At 42.1% G+C, this 14,983-nt stretch overlaps 1 protein-coding gene across 2 annotated transcripts in view; it reads right to left on the bottom strand.

Annotated features, from left to right (window-relative positions):
* crebbpb (CREB binding lysine acetyltransferase b) overlaps nt 1–14,983 on the bottom strand; it is a 46,116-nt gene that overhangs the window by 8,587 nt on the left and 22,546 nt on the right. Inside the window, exons 3-22 of one of the 2 annotated variants that reach the window (XM_080904681.1) lie at nt 13,873–14,040; nt 10,013–10,253; nt 9,083–9,196; nt 8,108–8,353; nt 7,922–8,018; nt 7,592–7,729; nt 7,371–7,488; nt 7,053–7,215; nt 6,844–6,900; nt 6,456–6,577; nt 5,741–5,929; nt 5,190–5,576; nt 4,778–4,954; nt 4,426–4,600; nt 2,519–2,637; nt 2,182–2,421; nt 1,914–2,002; nt 481–591; nt 291–347; nt 108–185 (exon numbers count right to left, since the gene is read on the bottom strand). In XM_080904681.1, the coding sequence (XP_080760807.1) occupies nt 108–185; nt 291–347; nt 481–591; nt 1,914–2,002; nt 2,182–2,421; nt 2,519–2,637; nt 4,426–4,600; nt 4,778–4,954; nt 5,190–5,576; nt 5,741–5,929; nt 6,456–6,577; nt 6,844–6,900; nt 7,053–7,215; nt 7,371–7,488; nt 7,592–7,729; nt 7,922–8,018; nt 8,108–8,353; nt 9,083–9,196; nt 10,013–10,253; nt 13,873–14,040 (3,086 nt within the window). The remainder of the gene's footprint in view (nt 1–107; nt 186–290; nt 348–480; nt 592–1,913; nt 2,003–2,181; nt 2,422–2,518; nt 2,638–4,425; nt 4,601–4,777; nt 4,955–5,189; nt 5,577–5,740; nt 5,930–6,455; nt 6,578–6,843; nt 6,901–7,052; nt 7,216–7,370; nt 7,489–7,591; nt 7,730–7,921; nt 8,019–8,107; nt 8,354–9,082; nt 9,197–10,012; nt 10,254–13,872; nt 14,041–14,983) is intronic. The other variant, XM_080904682.1, reaches the window with a different exon arrangement.

Below are 14,983 nucleotides of genomic sequence, written 5' to 3'. Positions count from 1 at the left end.
CTAATTATTTTTAGTGTCAACTAACAAATATAAATTCTATGACGGTCAAACATTTCTTTTATGTGCTTGAAGATATTTGTCTAGCGTAGCAGTCAAGCTATACTCACCCTGACGGCCAAATGACGTCATAGTGCAGCACACAGATCTGATGCATCTTTCGTCCACAGTCTTTACATTCAATATACCTACGATGACAAAAACATGCTTTTTCTTTCTGTTCGGTAAAAAGCAGCAAAGAAGCAACACTGCAGTCACACACATCAAAATGAAACTGTCTAGAGAATACTCACGGCTCAGGGTCCAACGTGTCATTTTTCTTCTTTTCAAACTGATCTTTAGATATCATCCTGCACAAAAAGAGAGATCTTCATGTTAAATCTGTGACTATTTATTCCCTTCCAGAGAACAAGAGCCAGAAAGCAAATGGTTCCACGATGATCACGGGGTGATATTCAGACATCCGGGGACCAAGGAACTTACGTCTGTGGCTGTGACGGGTCATCTCCCAGGGTCACACTGTTGCCCTGGATCTCATTGAAGCACTTCTCACAGTAGTGATACCTGTCGGCAATAAGGCCATATTTGGGTGAACTGCAGCCAGCACACACAGTAGCAGCACAGGCAAACCGGCGTACGGGTGGCAGAATGCAGAGTGAACGGAGCACACAGCAACAACCGAGGATGGAGCATGAGCAGCGGACAGACGGAAGGACACACACACACACACACACACACACACACACACACACACACACACACACACAGGTAGAGGTACATGGTTAGTCAAAATGGTCATGATTCAGCCACTCTCATTCAAAGTGGAACAGAAATGTGGGGAAACATGCTCAGATGCTATGTTAAGGACATTAAATGATTGTCGTCAACAACAAATTCGTGTTCAACATCGTCATCGAACATGCATGCTGCAAAATCAAAACGGTAAAGACATTTACACTGAAATCATTTATGAGAAGCAACATGCATTAAGAGTTGATGAATGGATGATCATGTCAGAAGAGACCGGAGTGATGATGCAAAAACAATTGTGCCGGTTCCTTTAAGCAGAAACAACATGACTAAATTCCCTTTAACAGTGTCCAAGTCTTTAATTCTAATTTGGGAAATCTTGAGGCATTTAGCATTGATTATCTACAACTAAAGTGTGTTCCATTGGACTAATGTTAAGCTGCAATAACATATTCTGCACAGAAGGGGGTGCTTTGGAGCTCATTTCCTAGAAAGAAATTAAAGGGATAGATGTGAGGGATGGACCCATCATGCGTTTTGCTTGTCCTAATTATATGACTCACTCAACTCAAACTGTGGTGCAATACTCCTATAAAGGAAAGCCGGTGAGAATTATGTCCTTAGAGCAGGGGTGTCAAACATAAGGCCCAGAGACCAGCATTGGCCAGGTAAAAACTCAAACCCTGCCCACAGATTGGCTTCAGCGAAAAAGGTATAAATTTGGGACTTTTAAACTTGTATTAGACTTGTATTTTAATAGGTATTACAGCTTTTCCTGCTGATGAAGACCTCCCCATGGCCATGTATAACTCAATGACAGCAATTGATCAGACAGATTTTTTTTTTTTTTTTTTTTGGGGGGGGGGGGTTACAAAACAGCAACAATAAATATTGGAATCGTACTTTTTTGAGTATCTAAGGGATTCAATGTGAAGTTAAACTTCCACACAAGGAGAAAAAGGGAAGTTTTATTGGTCCGGCCCACTTAAGATCAAAGTTTTTTTCCCACATTCCTGGGTTATAGTTTTTCAGAATGGTGAATGTGAAGTGGGATCTTTAGTCATGCTGTACTTTTGAGGGTTTAACTTCACACCCACTTTGTATAATTAATTCTTCACCTCTTTACCCATGCCAATCCCTTCAGCAGAGAAAGCATGCACCTTTACCTGTTCTGGTAGCTGTAGTAGGTGCTATCCCTCGAGATGGTGCACAACTGTTTGCCATAGCAACACAGTGTCTGTGGTGAGAACTCAAACTGCAGGGTGGGAAAAAAACCACAAAACATTAAGGTACACGTAAATGTGACAATCAGCTTTCATCTAAAGTCAACAGCCAAATAAAGACTAAACTAAGGGTAAGTGACTTTTATCAGTAAGCAGAATGGTGTGCTGCCCTAAGTAGCTTGTGTTGACTATCCAGGATGTGCCATCTTACCTTCCTACCACAGCAGTAGCCCAGACCCTGCATGACAGGATCGATTTCTGCTTCAAACACTTCTGCCAGTTTGGTGCAGTACTTGTAGACTCGGGATGTTTTACGATTGTACAGCCACGCGTTGTTGAACATGAGCCACACATCTTCCACGTACTGCCACGGTTCCTGGTACTGACCCGTGTCCAGCTTGCGCTTGATGGTGGATAAGTCAATGGGATTCTTTACTATGTCAAAGTAGTCCTACAGGAGCAGAAGCAGGGAAGCAATTCCAGGATTGAGCAAATGACCCATAACAATTCGAAGCTTTGAGTAAAGGCACATCATTAAGTATACTTACAGGGATACCCAACAGCATTGGATCTACAGGTTGTCTAAAAGGCAGGGACTCTGGGTCTTGCTTGTAGAGGGCTTCAAGTGTTGGCATTAGGGCTTGCCTCAGTTCCTCTGGCTTGAAAACTAAAGAATAAGCCCATGAGGAAAAACACATAAACAGCATACCTATGTCTAAAAATAAAATAATTATTAATAATAATAATGGATTGGATTTATATAGCGCTTTTCAAGGCACCCAAAGCGCTTTACAATGCCACTATTCATTCACTCTCGCATTCACACACTGGTGAAGGCAAGCTACAGTTGTAGCCACAGCTGCCCTGGGGCAGACTGACAGAAGCGAGGCTGCCATATCGCGCCATCGGCCCCTCTAGCCAACACCAGTAGGCGGTAGGGTAAAGTGTCTTGCCCAAGGACACAACGACCAGGACAGAGAGCCCAGGGATCGAACCGGCGACCTTCCAGTTACGGATACGCTTCCCAACCCCCTGAGCCTGAGCCATTTACCGGTAGTTAAGGAATTGTGACATTCCTTAACTAAATGGACTCAGTACTGATCAGTGGCGTGCAGCTGGGTTTACAAATTAAATGCCTGGTGATGCAGGCATAAAATTGTGTCTTGTTCAATAGATTTCCACTCCAGAATTAGTTTAAATACTTAAATAAAACACATACACACAAAATACTAATACCCATAAAAAAATTTGACTTCATGTTAAAATGTCTGAAAGGCAAATGCTGTTCTTTTTTCAAAAACGCTGCCAGTAGATAATGCTGTTGATAAACATTGACAAAAGGGACAAATACAAAAAAAAAAAAAAAAAAAAAAAAAAAAAAAAGGAATCGCACTTATATCACGATTAGGTGTCAATGATTACAGCCTTCTTGGGAAGTGACAAGTGGAACCTGCCTCTGACATCCAGGGCCCAGTTCTCTTTATGCTTTTGAAGTGTTTGCTGTCATCATGCCAGGAATTTAAAAAACCTTCAGAAAATAGTCTCTAGATACTTTTTTAAGTCTGGCAAAGGATTAAAAAGATGTACAAATAAATAAATTGCTCCACCATGAGGAAAATGATCTACAAGTGGCTAAGGCTTCAAACAACTAGTTACTTTATCTGTTAAATTAAAACAGCAGCTCATTGGAATTCCACTATAAGAACCAGATTGCATCAGCCATTAGAGATCACATACGTTTAACATGTACAGGAGACATGCCAGAAAATTCTTTGTTGTCCTATTAAAGCATTAACGCAAAACTACAGTCTGCCAGTGAATACAAAAGAAAGGGCTTTTGACAAGAACATGCTCTGGACAAACAAATACAACAATAGCAGTCGTTAGGCTCGGACCAAAAGTGGCTTTTCAGAGGAAGCGTCTTGGACCACCTGTTAAGTATGATGGAAAAAAATCTTGTGGTTTGAGGCCAGCGACCTGCCTCCGGGGCTGGGCAGCTCACAGCTCAACTATTTTTGTGAAAGATAGGCTATTTCCTTTGAAATGTTGTGGAGTGATTTTAAATAGTCTATGCAAAACAACCCTCAACAATAGAACATTTACAGCTAGCTAACATGTAGCTTTTCATCTGTCTGATGAGACTTGTGGACAATCACGCAAAACTCTTGCACAAAGACCGTCGTGCTAAAAGGGTCTAAACAAGATTTTGAGGCCAAGAGTGTACTTCCTATATACACAGAAAAGCATCCATTGATATTTTAGTGAAAGTGTTGTGGTGAGTGAGTGAAAAAGCCATTTTCCTTGTGCTGCTGTTTAAGTATAACACCTTTAACTTGAGCACTCTACCAAGGAAGAGCAAGCATTTGGGTGTTCAAGCGTGCTGAAAAATACCAAAAAACTATTTCATCCTATGTCTAATTTTTTTACACCTTATATCTAAATATAGTAACATTACTTTTTTTGCGGCTCTGAGCGGTGGTAGTTGACGTGCTGTTGGCCCCACTTTCCTCCTCTTCTTTGGGTTCTGTCTTCACTTCTGGCTTCTTTTCCTCAGTTTCCATTGGTTCCTGCTTTGGTTCTGCTGCATCTGGCTCCTCTTTCTTCACCACTGGGGGTTTGGTTTCTTCCTCCTGATTATATATTAACACAATGATTGTTAACCATCTATCCAACACTGATAAGACAGCAAACCATCAAGCACTTGACACCCATGGAAGCATAACGCCTTAGATTAAGTTACTGAAATCCCACAAGACAGATTTACTGACAGAACTGGTTTATTTGTGGTGGAGAAAGTTTGCACATACCTCCATTTTTACATCATTCTGCGTCTTCAGAGAGCTGCTGTCGTCTTCTTCATCTTTTACTTCACTTTTGGCTTCAGTGCTGCTCATGTCAGGCAGGGCCTGCTGGGAACTCAGTTCAGCCACAGAGCCTGGGGTAGGCACTCTGTTATCGATGCTCGCTGCTGTTTGATGGGACAACTTAAAGCAGAAACAGAAACTGTTTAGTGCTGCCAGTTTTTAAAAAATAATTCTGATTTATAAGAAAAAAAACTTTTCCCCTCCTGCGATTAAAATATTGACAGCTAAATTTTATTAAATAAAATTTGAAATATTGTTTGGTTAAAACACCTGGATGGTGCTTTAAAGGAAAGTGAAAAAGGCATAAGCAATTCAAGAGCTGTGGTAGCTTTTCAGGGAAAAACTAGTATCTCACCGGCGTGCTGGGGTGCTGTGCCTGCACAGAGGAGGGCTGCTGCATCTGGCTGGAGGGCTCAGGTTGGGGCTGCAGGGGTGTGAGAGGGTGAGAAGGGTCAGGTGGTGTCCCCAAGGCTGAGGGGGGACGAGGGAGGCCACTAGGTATGTGGGTTGGGGTGGAGGAGGGCCCACCCGTGGACACGGGAGTGGAGGGCTGTGGAAGCATCTGGGAGTGGGTGGGAGTATGGTGTGGCTGTGGCTGCGGTGGTGGTGGCGGTGGCTGCTGCTGGGTGGCAGAGGCACTGGGTGGAGGGGTGGTACCCAGGGCAGGCTGAGCTGTAGGGCCGCAGGGCAGCTGAGAGCCAATGGAGCTCAGTGCATTCAGAGGGAGGTTAGAGTTTTGTGGCTGTTGGAACAAAGGTGTGCGCACTATTAGAATAACTTTACCAACCATTTACAAAGCGTGTGACACCAAAGTCACACACAAAAGATTGTATATTTAAAAAGAAACAAGCAATGTGCAATAAAAAGTCTAGGAGAATTAAGAAAAAACCTCAGCATCTTTCTCACCTGTGTGACACTAGCCTGTGACATGGCAGGTCCCAAACCTATATTCACATTCATCGCTCCACCCGCACTTACAGGAAACTGGCCCTGTTGCAGGAACTGGCCTTGGTTGGCTGGCTGAGATACCATGTTATTAGCATGACTACCCATAATTCCTTGAGTCTGAGGCATCCTTGATGGAGACATTCCCATCTGTAAAGTCAAAGAGATCAAATAGATAAATCAAAACAACAGACAACACCTATTATGAAGGTGTCTGCCAGGTAAAATCATTTGTTTCTAAAGGAAATGCTACCAACATGCAAGTTACCACAAGGGCATCCTGCTATTTTTCTGAAGGTCCTGTGGTGTAAACTTAACAGCCTCGGCTGACTCAAAGAAGAATACAGACGCAAACTACACCTGGGACGGCTGTAAGCCCAGGCCTGGGCAGTAGTTTCAGTACAGATTATTCATTAGCAGCTGGTTCATAAATGAATCAAGATCTGTGTGAACTACAGGAAACACATTTTGTATTGATGCTTCCGTGTGACAATAGTAACAGAGCATTAACTAAATATACAGTTAAAGACTCGCGTATTTCACGGTCAAGAAGAGGGAAAAGAAATTTAAGGGAGCAAGCAAGTGAGCTCAGAGAAAAATAACTGCTTCAAGGCAAGAGAAAAGGGAAAGAAAAACAAAACACAAAAACAAAACGAAACAAAGGAGTGTATCTAACCGCTGGCATGGAGTTCATGTTCATCTGCTGTGGATGGTTCCTGGGGGAGGGAGTCCTTGCTCCCATGGGTGCCTGAGGCATCTGTGTATTCTGCACTGCCATTGGGTTAAACTGATTTATTCCTGTGGGGGACAAGTACATATCTTGTTAAGATCCTTGGGAATTAATATAATTTAATAATGCATAACCAAATGGGATATAAGGGAGACTTAACCAGATCAATTTGATATCCTGTATCAGAGCAATTTAACAGGTGTGGACAAATGAAACAAATAAAAGTGGCATTCAACAGACAAACCACTAGAGCATGTTAGAAATAAAAGACGCAAATTCAAGTGCTACCCTCCCCCCCAAAAAACAAAACAAAAACCAGAAGATGAACACATACCTTGTGGTATGCGGGGCATCATCTGATTTTGCATGTTAGGCATCTGTGTAGGTCCATCTGAGAAGACAGGATAAGTCGAGGTTCTTTTAAAAGATTCTTTCAGATAAAAACAGAGATTTGATGAAACATTAAAGTAATTATAACATAAGGTATTTTGGTACTGTCAACTTAGGACAGTCAACGGCTGATTAAGAATTTAAGTTACTAACTAGGAGGTCGAATGGCTTGTCCTGGGCCCATGGGGTTGGGCTGAGGCTGCTGTGGCCCAGCTGGTCCCATGCTAGGCTGATTCTGAAGCCGGGAGCGCCTTTTCTCCTCCAGTTCCTTTTGTATCTTGTAAATTTTTTCTGCCAGGAAGTGGTAGTACTCATCCTAGTGAGGAGGCAAAAAAACAAAAAAAAACAAACAAAGGGGGGGATATTTTAAAAATGATTTCATCTCAGTCGCAAGGATAGCTGCACAAAGAGCTTTAAAGATATTCAAAAAGGATGAAGGTGGAATAGCGTGAAGATGCTTTATCAAGTTACCCTGCTGTTAGCCGACTCATACATGTCACCCTCAACCTTGCGTGCATAAGCCACCAGGTTCTCCATGCGTCGGTCCTTCAGTGCTGCTGGGTCTGGGGTTGGGAATATGGCTTGTACTCTGATGAAAAAAATAAAATAAAATAAAATAAGCAAATATAACCTGTTGTACCATATGAGAACTCATCTATCTACAAACACAGCTGTTTTATTGTTGCACTTACAGTTTATGCACCAGATGGGTGCGCAGGTCCTGAGTAACATGTTCATGCCAGGCCTTCCTTAGCCCTGTGGCAGACAGAGGGGTGGCAGCGGGGAGGTTTCCCATGCCTCCTACTACTGACCCATCTGGCATCAGCTGACTGTACGACGGATGCAATTTGAACATAATTTGTAAATAACACTGAAAAATAATCTTCTATAAAATAAAATAAAATTACAGAAGAGACTGAGAACACATATTTATGACTGACTTGAGAGGCATAAATTTATTTTGGGAAGGGCAGTACAGTAGACCTCGTTTCAAGTGATGCAGAAGGAATGAAAAGTCTTACCTGCTAAGCGCAGACAACGAGGAATCAGAGTGCATGCCAGTCTGGTTTGAGGAGGGGGTACCCATGCTTCCTGCCATCTGATTCATCTGATTAGAGCCTGGTAAAAACACAGAAGAATTTATGAAAAACTGGCACAGAAGCAATTATACACAAACTTCTAAACTGGCATTTCGTTTTATTCCATACCTAATGGGTTCATATTTCGCATCTGCTGGTGCTGGGGGCCCTGTGGGTTTTGCTGAGATGGACCCTGGCCCTGCACCTGAGCAGGAGACTGGTTCCCATATGGCAGGCCCAGGGCTTCATAGGCCCTCTGCATGGAGCTGGGGTCAATTTGTGTTGCAGCGCTGCTGATGGCTGTTGCACTGGGCTGGCCAGGTCCAACTGCATTCATGGCATTTTGTAGACTGGCTCCAGATGAACTTAGCGTAGCTGTAGGGAGAAAACAGGATGATAATTGGTTTTGCATTATAAATATTATATTAAAGAATTAACTCAAGTAATAGCCTGCAATAACTGAGGAGTAAATGCGGCTTCAGATGTGCTTCTATGCTCTCCTGTATTAATAATGTCAGCCTATAAATTGTTAGAAAAAAAAAAATAAGATTAGTATATGACTATAACAATTTTAAACATAAAAATGAAAAACTTGTTGTTGTTTTTTATGTGAAAATTTAAAAAAAAAAAAAAAAAAAAAAACAACCCTACAAATAGTCTTTTTGGGACTTTGACATCCCTGTGCTGCTCCCTGCTGTGTTGATAGCTGACAGGGAGCATGCTGCCTCTGTGGGGGATTTAAATCTGTCATAGGGCTTTTTAACCAATTAGAGAGCATGCTGTCCCAAGAACCTGCCCCCAGTGTTAAAAGCGCCACTGAGCCCCTCCCCTGGGTGTCACATTACAGGCCCAGTATTTCTAGAGGAATCCTCTTGCAGCTCGAGCCCTCACAGTCTGCGAGCCAGCAGAGAAGTGGCAGTGAAACAACCTGCAGGTGGCACCACTTTATACCACAAACATGAGAGGCTTATCCCAGAGTAATGACTGCTTTACTGAAAAGTTACCTGCATTTCAGATATCTGCTTTATAATCCATGTGGGGTTTTTTCATATGGGTTTAATGAATAATTAAGATTAAAATTATGGAGCTGCTGAAGTTACTTACGCTGCTGATTCCTTTTGTCACTTGCATTTTTCAAAGGCAGGCACACCGGACAGTCGTGCCGCGTACAGTTCTTCCAGTGGGAAATGATCTGTCTGGATGATGCACAGTGTGCAACTGGAGAAAAATAAAGCACAAATAGGAAAAATAGAGTGAGGTGCTGGTGACAGTTAATTCAGGAGAAATCGCAAGACTATTGAACCCCAATATCTACACACTACAGTGAAGAACAGGTGCTGGTTAAATGGAGAAAAAAAATATAAAATGACAAATTTCCAAGTCTATAACTCTTGGATGCCTTCATCACTACCAACAACTGTCAGCGTGAAGCTACTGACTAACAGACACGGACCAAACTGTAGGAGAAACTTGTTTGTAACTTAAGATTCAACTTTTGTTGGGTAATGTCAATCACTGAGGCTTGGTTAATGAAACAATTGAACTGTCTCCATTTAAGCAATAAATCGAAAAGTGACACAATTGTAATCCTCAGCATTTTATTTTAAAGCCACATTTTAAAATTTTAAGTCAGTAATTTTCAACAAGGCAAATTTCATGGATATTTTTTATTTTTTGAAATTTCACTCAAAACTATTGTGGTAATGGTATATGTGCGAGTCTGAAGAAACAGGTGTTTATTGTCGTTTGGATGAAACTTGCAAGACATCAACGCCCGGTGCCATTTTGTTTAGATGCTAAATGAAATGGCATCAGGCCCACATCACAGGCTCTAATTATGGCTGCAAACACATGGCACAGTAAACCCATCTGTTAGAAGCTGAATCTCGTTTTTATGAGATTATTAGCAGCAGTTAGCAGATAAAATACCAAATTAGAAGAACACGGTCACATAAAAGCTCATATGGGTAGATCCAAGGCTTCTCTTTATTTATTTTTTAATTCAGTCTCTAAAAACTCATCACTTTCACTCACCGTGGCAGGCTTTGCCAGCCTGGCAGTGGGTCATATGGTTGAGTACGTTCTTCATGGTGCGGCAGTGGGGCAGGGTGCAGGTCCTCATCTCCCCGTTGGCCTGCTCCCGCCGCTGGCACTTGTGTGCATGCAGCAGCAGGACCAGCTGCTGCTGAATGAGTTTTCGCTTCTCAGGGTCGGCCGTTGGGCCTGCGGACACACCACCGGGAGCAGGGACCATTGATGCTACCTGTTGCGGCATCTGTGATAAACACACAATACGCACACAAGTTAGTGATGGATACGCACAGAGGTGCAAACTCAGACACAGATGTGAAACCCCGGGAGGCAAAAACTTAAATGTGGATATATGATTGATCATAGCGTGAGGAGAGGAAAAATATTATTCCTCTGACTGAAGCTATGCATATTTTTTTGGCCTTAGAATTAAGTCTTTATCATAGGTATGAAACCCCACAACGTGATCTACGCGGTAACCTGATGTGCACCTCCCTGGAAATGCAACTACACATGTCATTGCAGGCCAGTATGCATTTCTGGCTACTTTTTAATTGCAGTTGTTTTTTACATTTGTACAACTTTCACCTCAATATGATAAATAATCAGGTTTTTTTCCCTTTACAACGAGTCTTTTGCAGATACTCCTGATTACAACTTAAGTGTATGAAACGCAGATTTCCACAGAATCATTTTTTTTCCCCCCAATCTATCGTCTGTACCCCCATGGACAAGGCCAAAGAGTGTCAAAGAATGTCAGAGACAAGACTGTCGACCTGCACAAGGCTGCAATGAGCTGCAAGACCCATCAAGAAGCAGCTTGGTGAGATTAATCAGAAATGGAAGAAAAATAAATCTTCGTACTCGTTAAGGAACTCCATGCAAGCTCTTGCCTCATGGATTGAGAATGATGATGAGAAAAGATGGTGGATCAGCCCAAAAATACAGAGGAGCTTGTCAACGATCTAAAGGCAGTTGGAACCACAGTCACCAAGCATTACACCATTAGCAACACACTATGCTGTAATCAATCAAATTGTAATCAGCACCTTCAAAGACAACCTGCTCAAGAAGGCACATGTACAAGCCCGTGTTAAATTTGCTAGCTTGAGCTGTCATCTTTGAAGGAAGAGAAATGCTAAGTATAACCCAATGAACACCTCTCCACAGTCAGGGATGAAACATTGTGCTTTGAGGCTGTGTTTCTGCTAAGTTTACAGGACAAGTTTACCACACTGAGGGGCCAATACCATAAAATCTTTACTGAGAAGCTTCCCACAGCCAGAAGACTGAAGATTGTAACCTTAGAAGACCCATTCACGACCAATGACCCAAAGCATACTGCCAAGGCAAAAAGGAGGGGCTAAAGAAGAAGAACATTCCCTCCTGAGATGTGGCCAAACCTGGTGACCAACTACAAGAACATGCAGTGGCCTAGCCAGTCTCCAGAGCTCAATCTTACAGAAAATCTGTGGAGGCAGCTGACGCTTTGAGTTGCCAAGCGGCAGCTGAGAAACCTAAAGGATTTAGAAAGTTTCTGTAAAGAAGAGTGGACCTAAATCTTGAGATGTGTCCAACTACAAAAACATCTTACGCATGTGTTTGCCAGCAAGGGTTTTCCCACATTCTCCAAATTTTGCTTGGCGATCAAATACTTATTTCACTCACTGACATGCAAACAAAATTATAACTTGTGTGTCATATTTTTTTGGGACTTCGATTGATATTCTTTCTCGATTTAAAATAAAACTACCTAAAAATTAGAGACATTTCTTTCTAATAGGTGAGCAAAGCTACAAATTCAGCAGGGGATCAAATAATTATTGCCCCCACTGTAAGGAATCGCAGATATTAGCAAATTCCTGGAAGGAGATGACAAAATGTTGGAATGACGATGAGGGAAAATGCAAAATAGTGACAAAACTTTAGGGGCAAATATGTCTGCCTCTGCTTACATATTTCCGTCGCAGACATTAGCGTGTTCAGAGAGAACCAGACGGACAGAGAGAGAGAGAAAGTGAAACAATTTCCCATTTCCAGCATTAACCACACACACACAAAAAAAAGAATTTTACTGACCATGAGGGGACAGAACAGTTAAAACAATAATAAGTCATCTGCCGGAGTCTATTCTTTTCAGTTTTTCCCCCCACTGATATAATTCCTCCAACTTTAATCTGTTTTTACACACATAAAAACTAGCGCACCCATCTTCCCCCACCACACTGCAAACCCTCCTCACACACATACTCTCTTTCACCAACAAATACACAAGAGTTAACCTACCATCTCTGCTAGTGCACAGCTACATTAAACTCCAACTAAAAAAACAAAAACAAAAAAAAAACCCAAAGAAATGCCCCGTCTGTTTTTTCTTGTTTGTAAGTGAATGATCACTGTAGCCCGTACATCTACACTCAACTGGAAGAGTGCCGTTGTGCTGGTATGAACATGTGTGCGGGCACATGCGCTCCCACACACCATCGCAACTGTCGGTCATGTATGTCACATATAACATTGCATTAACAGCAAAGACGACATACAGTGTAATCACAGGAAAAAGTGGTAACGACCGTTAATGTTAAATGGATACTCAGATAAGTGAAACATTATACACAAGTGGATTTAAAAAAAGAAGTCCATCAAAATAACATTAAAACTAGAGTTGCATCCAAACTGTTAGAGCTGGCATTCGCTACATCAAAACAACTCAACTTCAACAGGCCAATTAATAGTCTCAAGCTAATTAAGGTTATTAAAATGCTACAGAAGATTTACTTTAAGGCGTGCTGTGACTGGAAAATTCAACACCCAACCCAAGTTAAAGCAAAAGTCATCCTTTCTTTCTCAAGTCTTCACTAAATTTGGACAACAGTTGATTTATTTCCAACACTAAATACTTTAAAGAAAACAAATTTTGTTCCATCCTCCATCCCCGACCACACAAACTACCATGCCAACACTGCCAAAAATCTTATAAAAGACTGTAAGATCTACAAAGATGTTTAAAAACAAAGAACCCTCCAAATACCATTTCACACAGTTTAACCTCTTATCCTGGTTGCTGTCCACTTATGGTCAGTAATAAGGGTTGACTAACATACATTGCTCAATGAGAACAAACTTATGCTACTGTGCCATCATGCTGGAAGCATGAAATAAACTTCCTGTTATGTTTCTCTCCCTCTCTTACCAGTGGCAGTAGTGAGAGGTCCATCTATGAAGTCCCAATTAGCCACAGTACGCATTAGGGTGGGTGGATAGCACCAAGTTAGAAGAGGTGCGCTTTAAACCATTTGGATGCATTTTTTAAAAAGGCAACAGCGAAGCCCGGGGACTTCCTGCAACTAAACTTGGTTCATGGTGTTGACATACTCAAAGTGCAAAGCAATGCAGAAGACAGCGGAGAACATGAAATGCTCAATAACCATAAGTGCAACGAAATGCATTGTAAGGCAGACCACGCGGTTTATCAAACACTGTTTTTACTGTCCCTGCTTGACCTACAAAACCAGATGCAACGTCACATCTGTTTGATGATCAACAACAGACGGCTGTGGTTGACCAGTCAAAAGCAACAGCTCTACTAGGACTGAGTCACTTTCCCTGTAAGTACGCTGAAACAGACTTGCTGAAGTTTAGCTCCTGGTGCTCATCTCCACAACAGGAAGATGACAGTGGAAAAAAAGCTGAAACCAGGCCAACAGGTACAAGTTCAGGAAGGGCTCAGTAAGTTGTGTCAGAGTAAAAAAGCTAAAATAAGAATTTAATGTGTAGCAGCAAGGACAGAAACTAACTTTAAACTAAAGCCTGGGACGTTTACCCTCGTTTATTATTTTTTTAAACAACGGACGGACACTCACCATGTTTGGCACACTCCCAGCTCCCTTCAAATCAGCAGGGAACTGAGGAAGGTTGTTGGAAATCGCTGTCTTGTTCTGCAGTTGTTGGGCGTTGACCCCCGCTGCCCCCATCTGTTGCACCCCAGGCTGGCCATACTGCTGGCTAAATGGAGCTCCTGGGATCGGCATCTACAGTGAGTAACAGGATGCAGGCTAGTTAGAAGACCTATCGTGCAGCATACCCTCATAGTGGACAGCTCCTTTACCGCTCCACTCACTTGTGTCTCATTGCAAATGGGATAGACTGTAACATACACTGCAAATCCAATGAAGGTCAACAGGAGCCCAAGAAGAGTTTTCCTACTGGGCACCGTAGGAGGTTAATCTGATAACGAACACACAGAACAAATTCAAGCACTCTCCTTTCAAGAAAAGGAGCACTGCTGCTGCCGCTTGTTATAAAGTTTCGTTGTTGTTTTTGTTTATGTTGAAAGCGCAGGTAAAAAACAAATCCTTCAAAGTCTACAAAATGATGGTCAGTCTTCTCATCAGTGTTTCCCAATAAAGAAAAGTCACATTAAAGGATAATTCCAGTTTAATTCAACCATGTGTTTGGCTTTATGACTCTACTCCACATGTTTCACTTCCACTGTGGGGAGACACAGGGAAACAGGGAATGACACAAAAAAAAGCTGTAAATGCTGTTGTGTGAAGGAGCTAGCATGGGCTCCATGCAGTTTTTCAAACCAGCAGATTTTTATACGAATCATTTGTCCTCCGTCTGACTGAAGGTAAACAGAAATTAGCTGCCTTGCATGAAAACTCGCGAGCCAAACTAATCACTGACACACACAGTTCAGCATTTCCTCTTGGTTAAACCCCTTCCCCCACCAGTGATTACTCCACATACCACTATGTGGACAATCAGTCATTTGATTTTAAACGGTTGGCCATATTTATTTGCGCCATCGTCCACAGAAAATGATCCCAAACAAAATGAAGATGGATGAAGAGACCGAAAGACCGTCCTGCTTTCCCAGCCAACGAAGGAAACTTTTGGTGAGACGTGTTGGGAGCAGATTTGGAAAATCCTGACGTGTCCATAAGTTATAGTAATCTAACTACAACTAAT

Source organism: Rhamphochromis sp. 'chilingali', assembly GCF_963969265.1.
Source record: "Rhamphochromis sp. 'chilingali' genome assembly, chromosome: 15".
Lineage (NCBI taxonomy): Eukaryota > Metazoa > Chordata > Actinopteri > Cichliformes > Cichlidae > Rhamphochromis > Rhamphochromis sp. 'chilingali'.
Note: the sequence above shows the minus strand (reverse complement) of the source record. Positions and strands in the feature narration are given on the sequence as shown.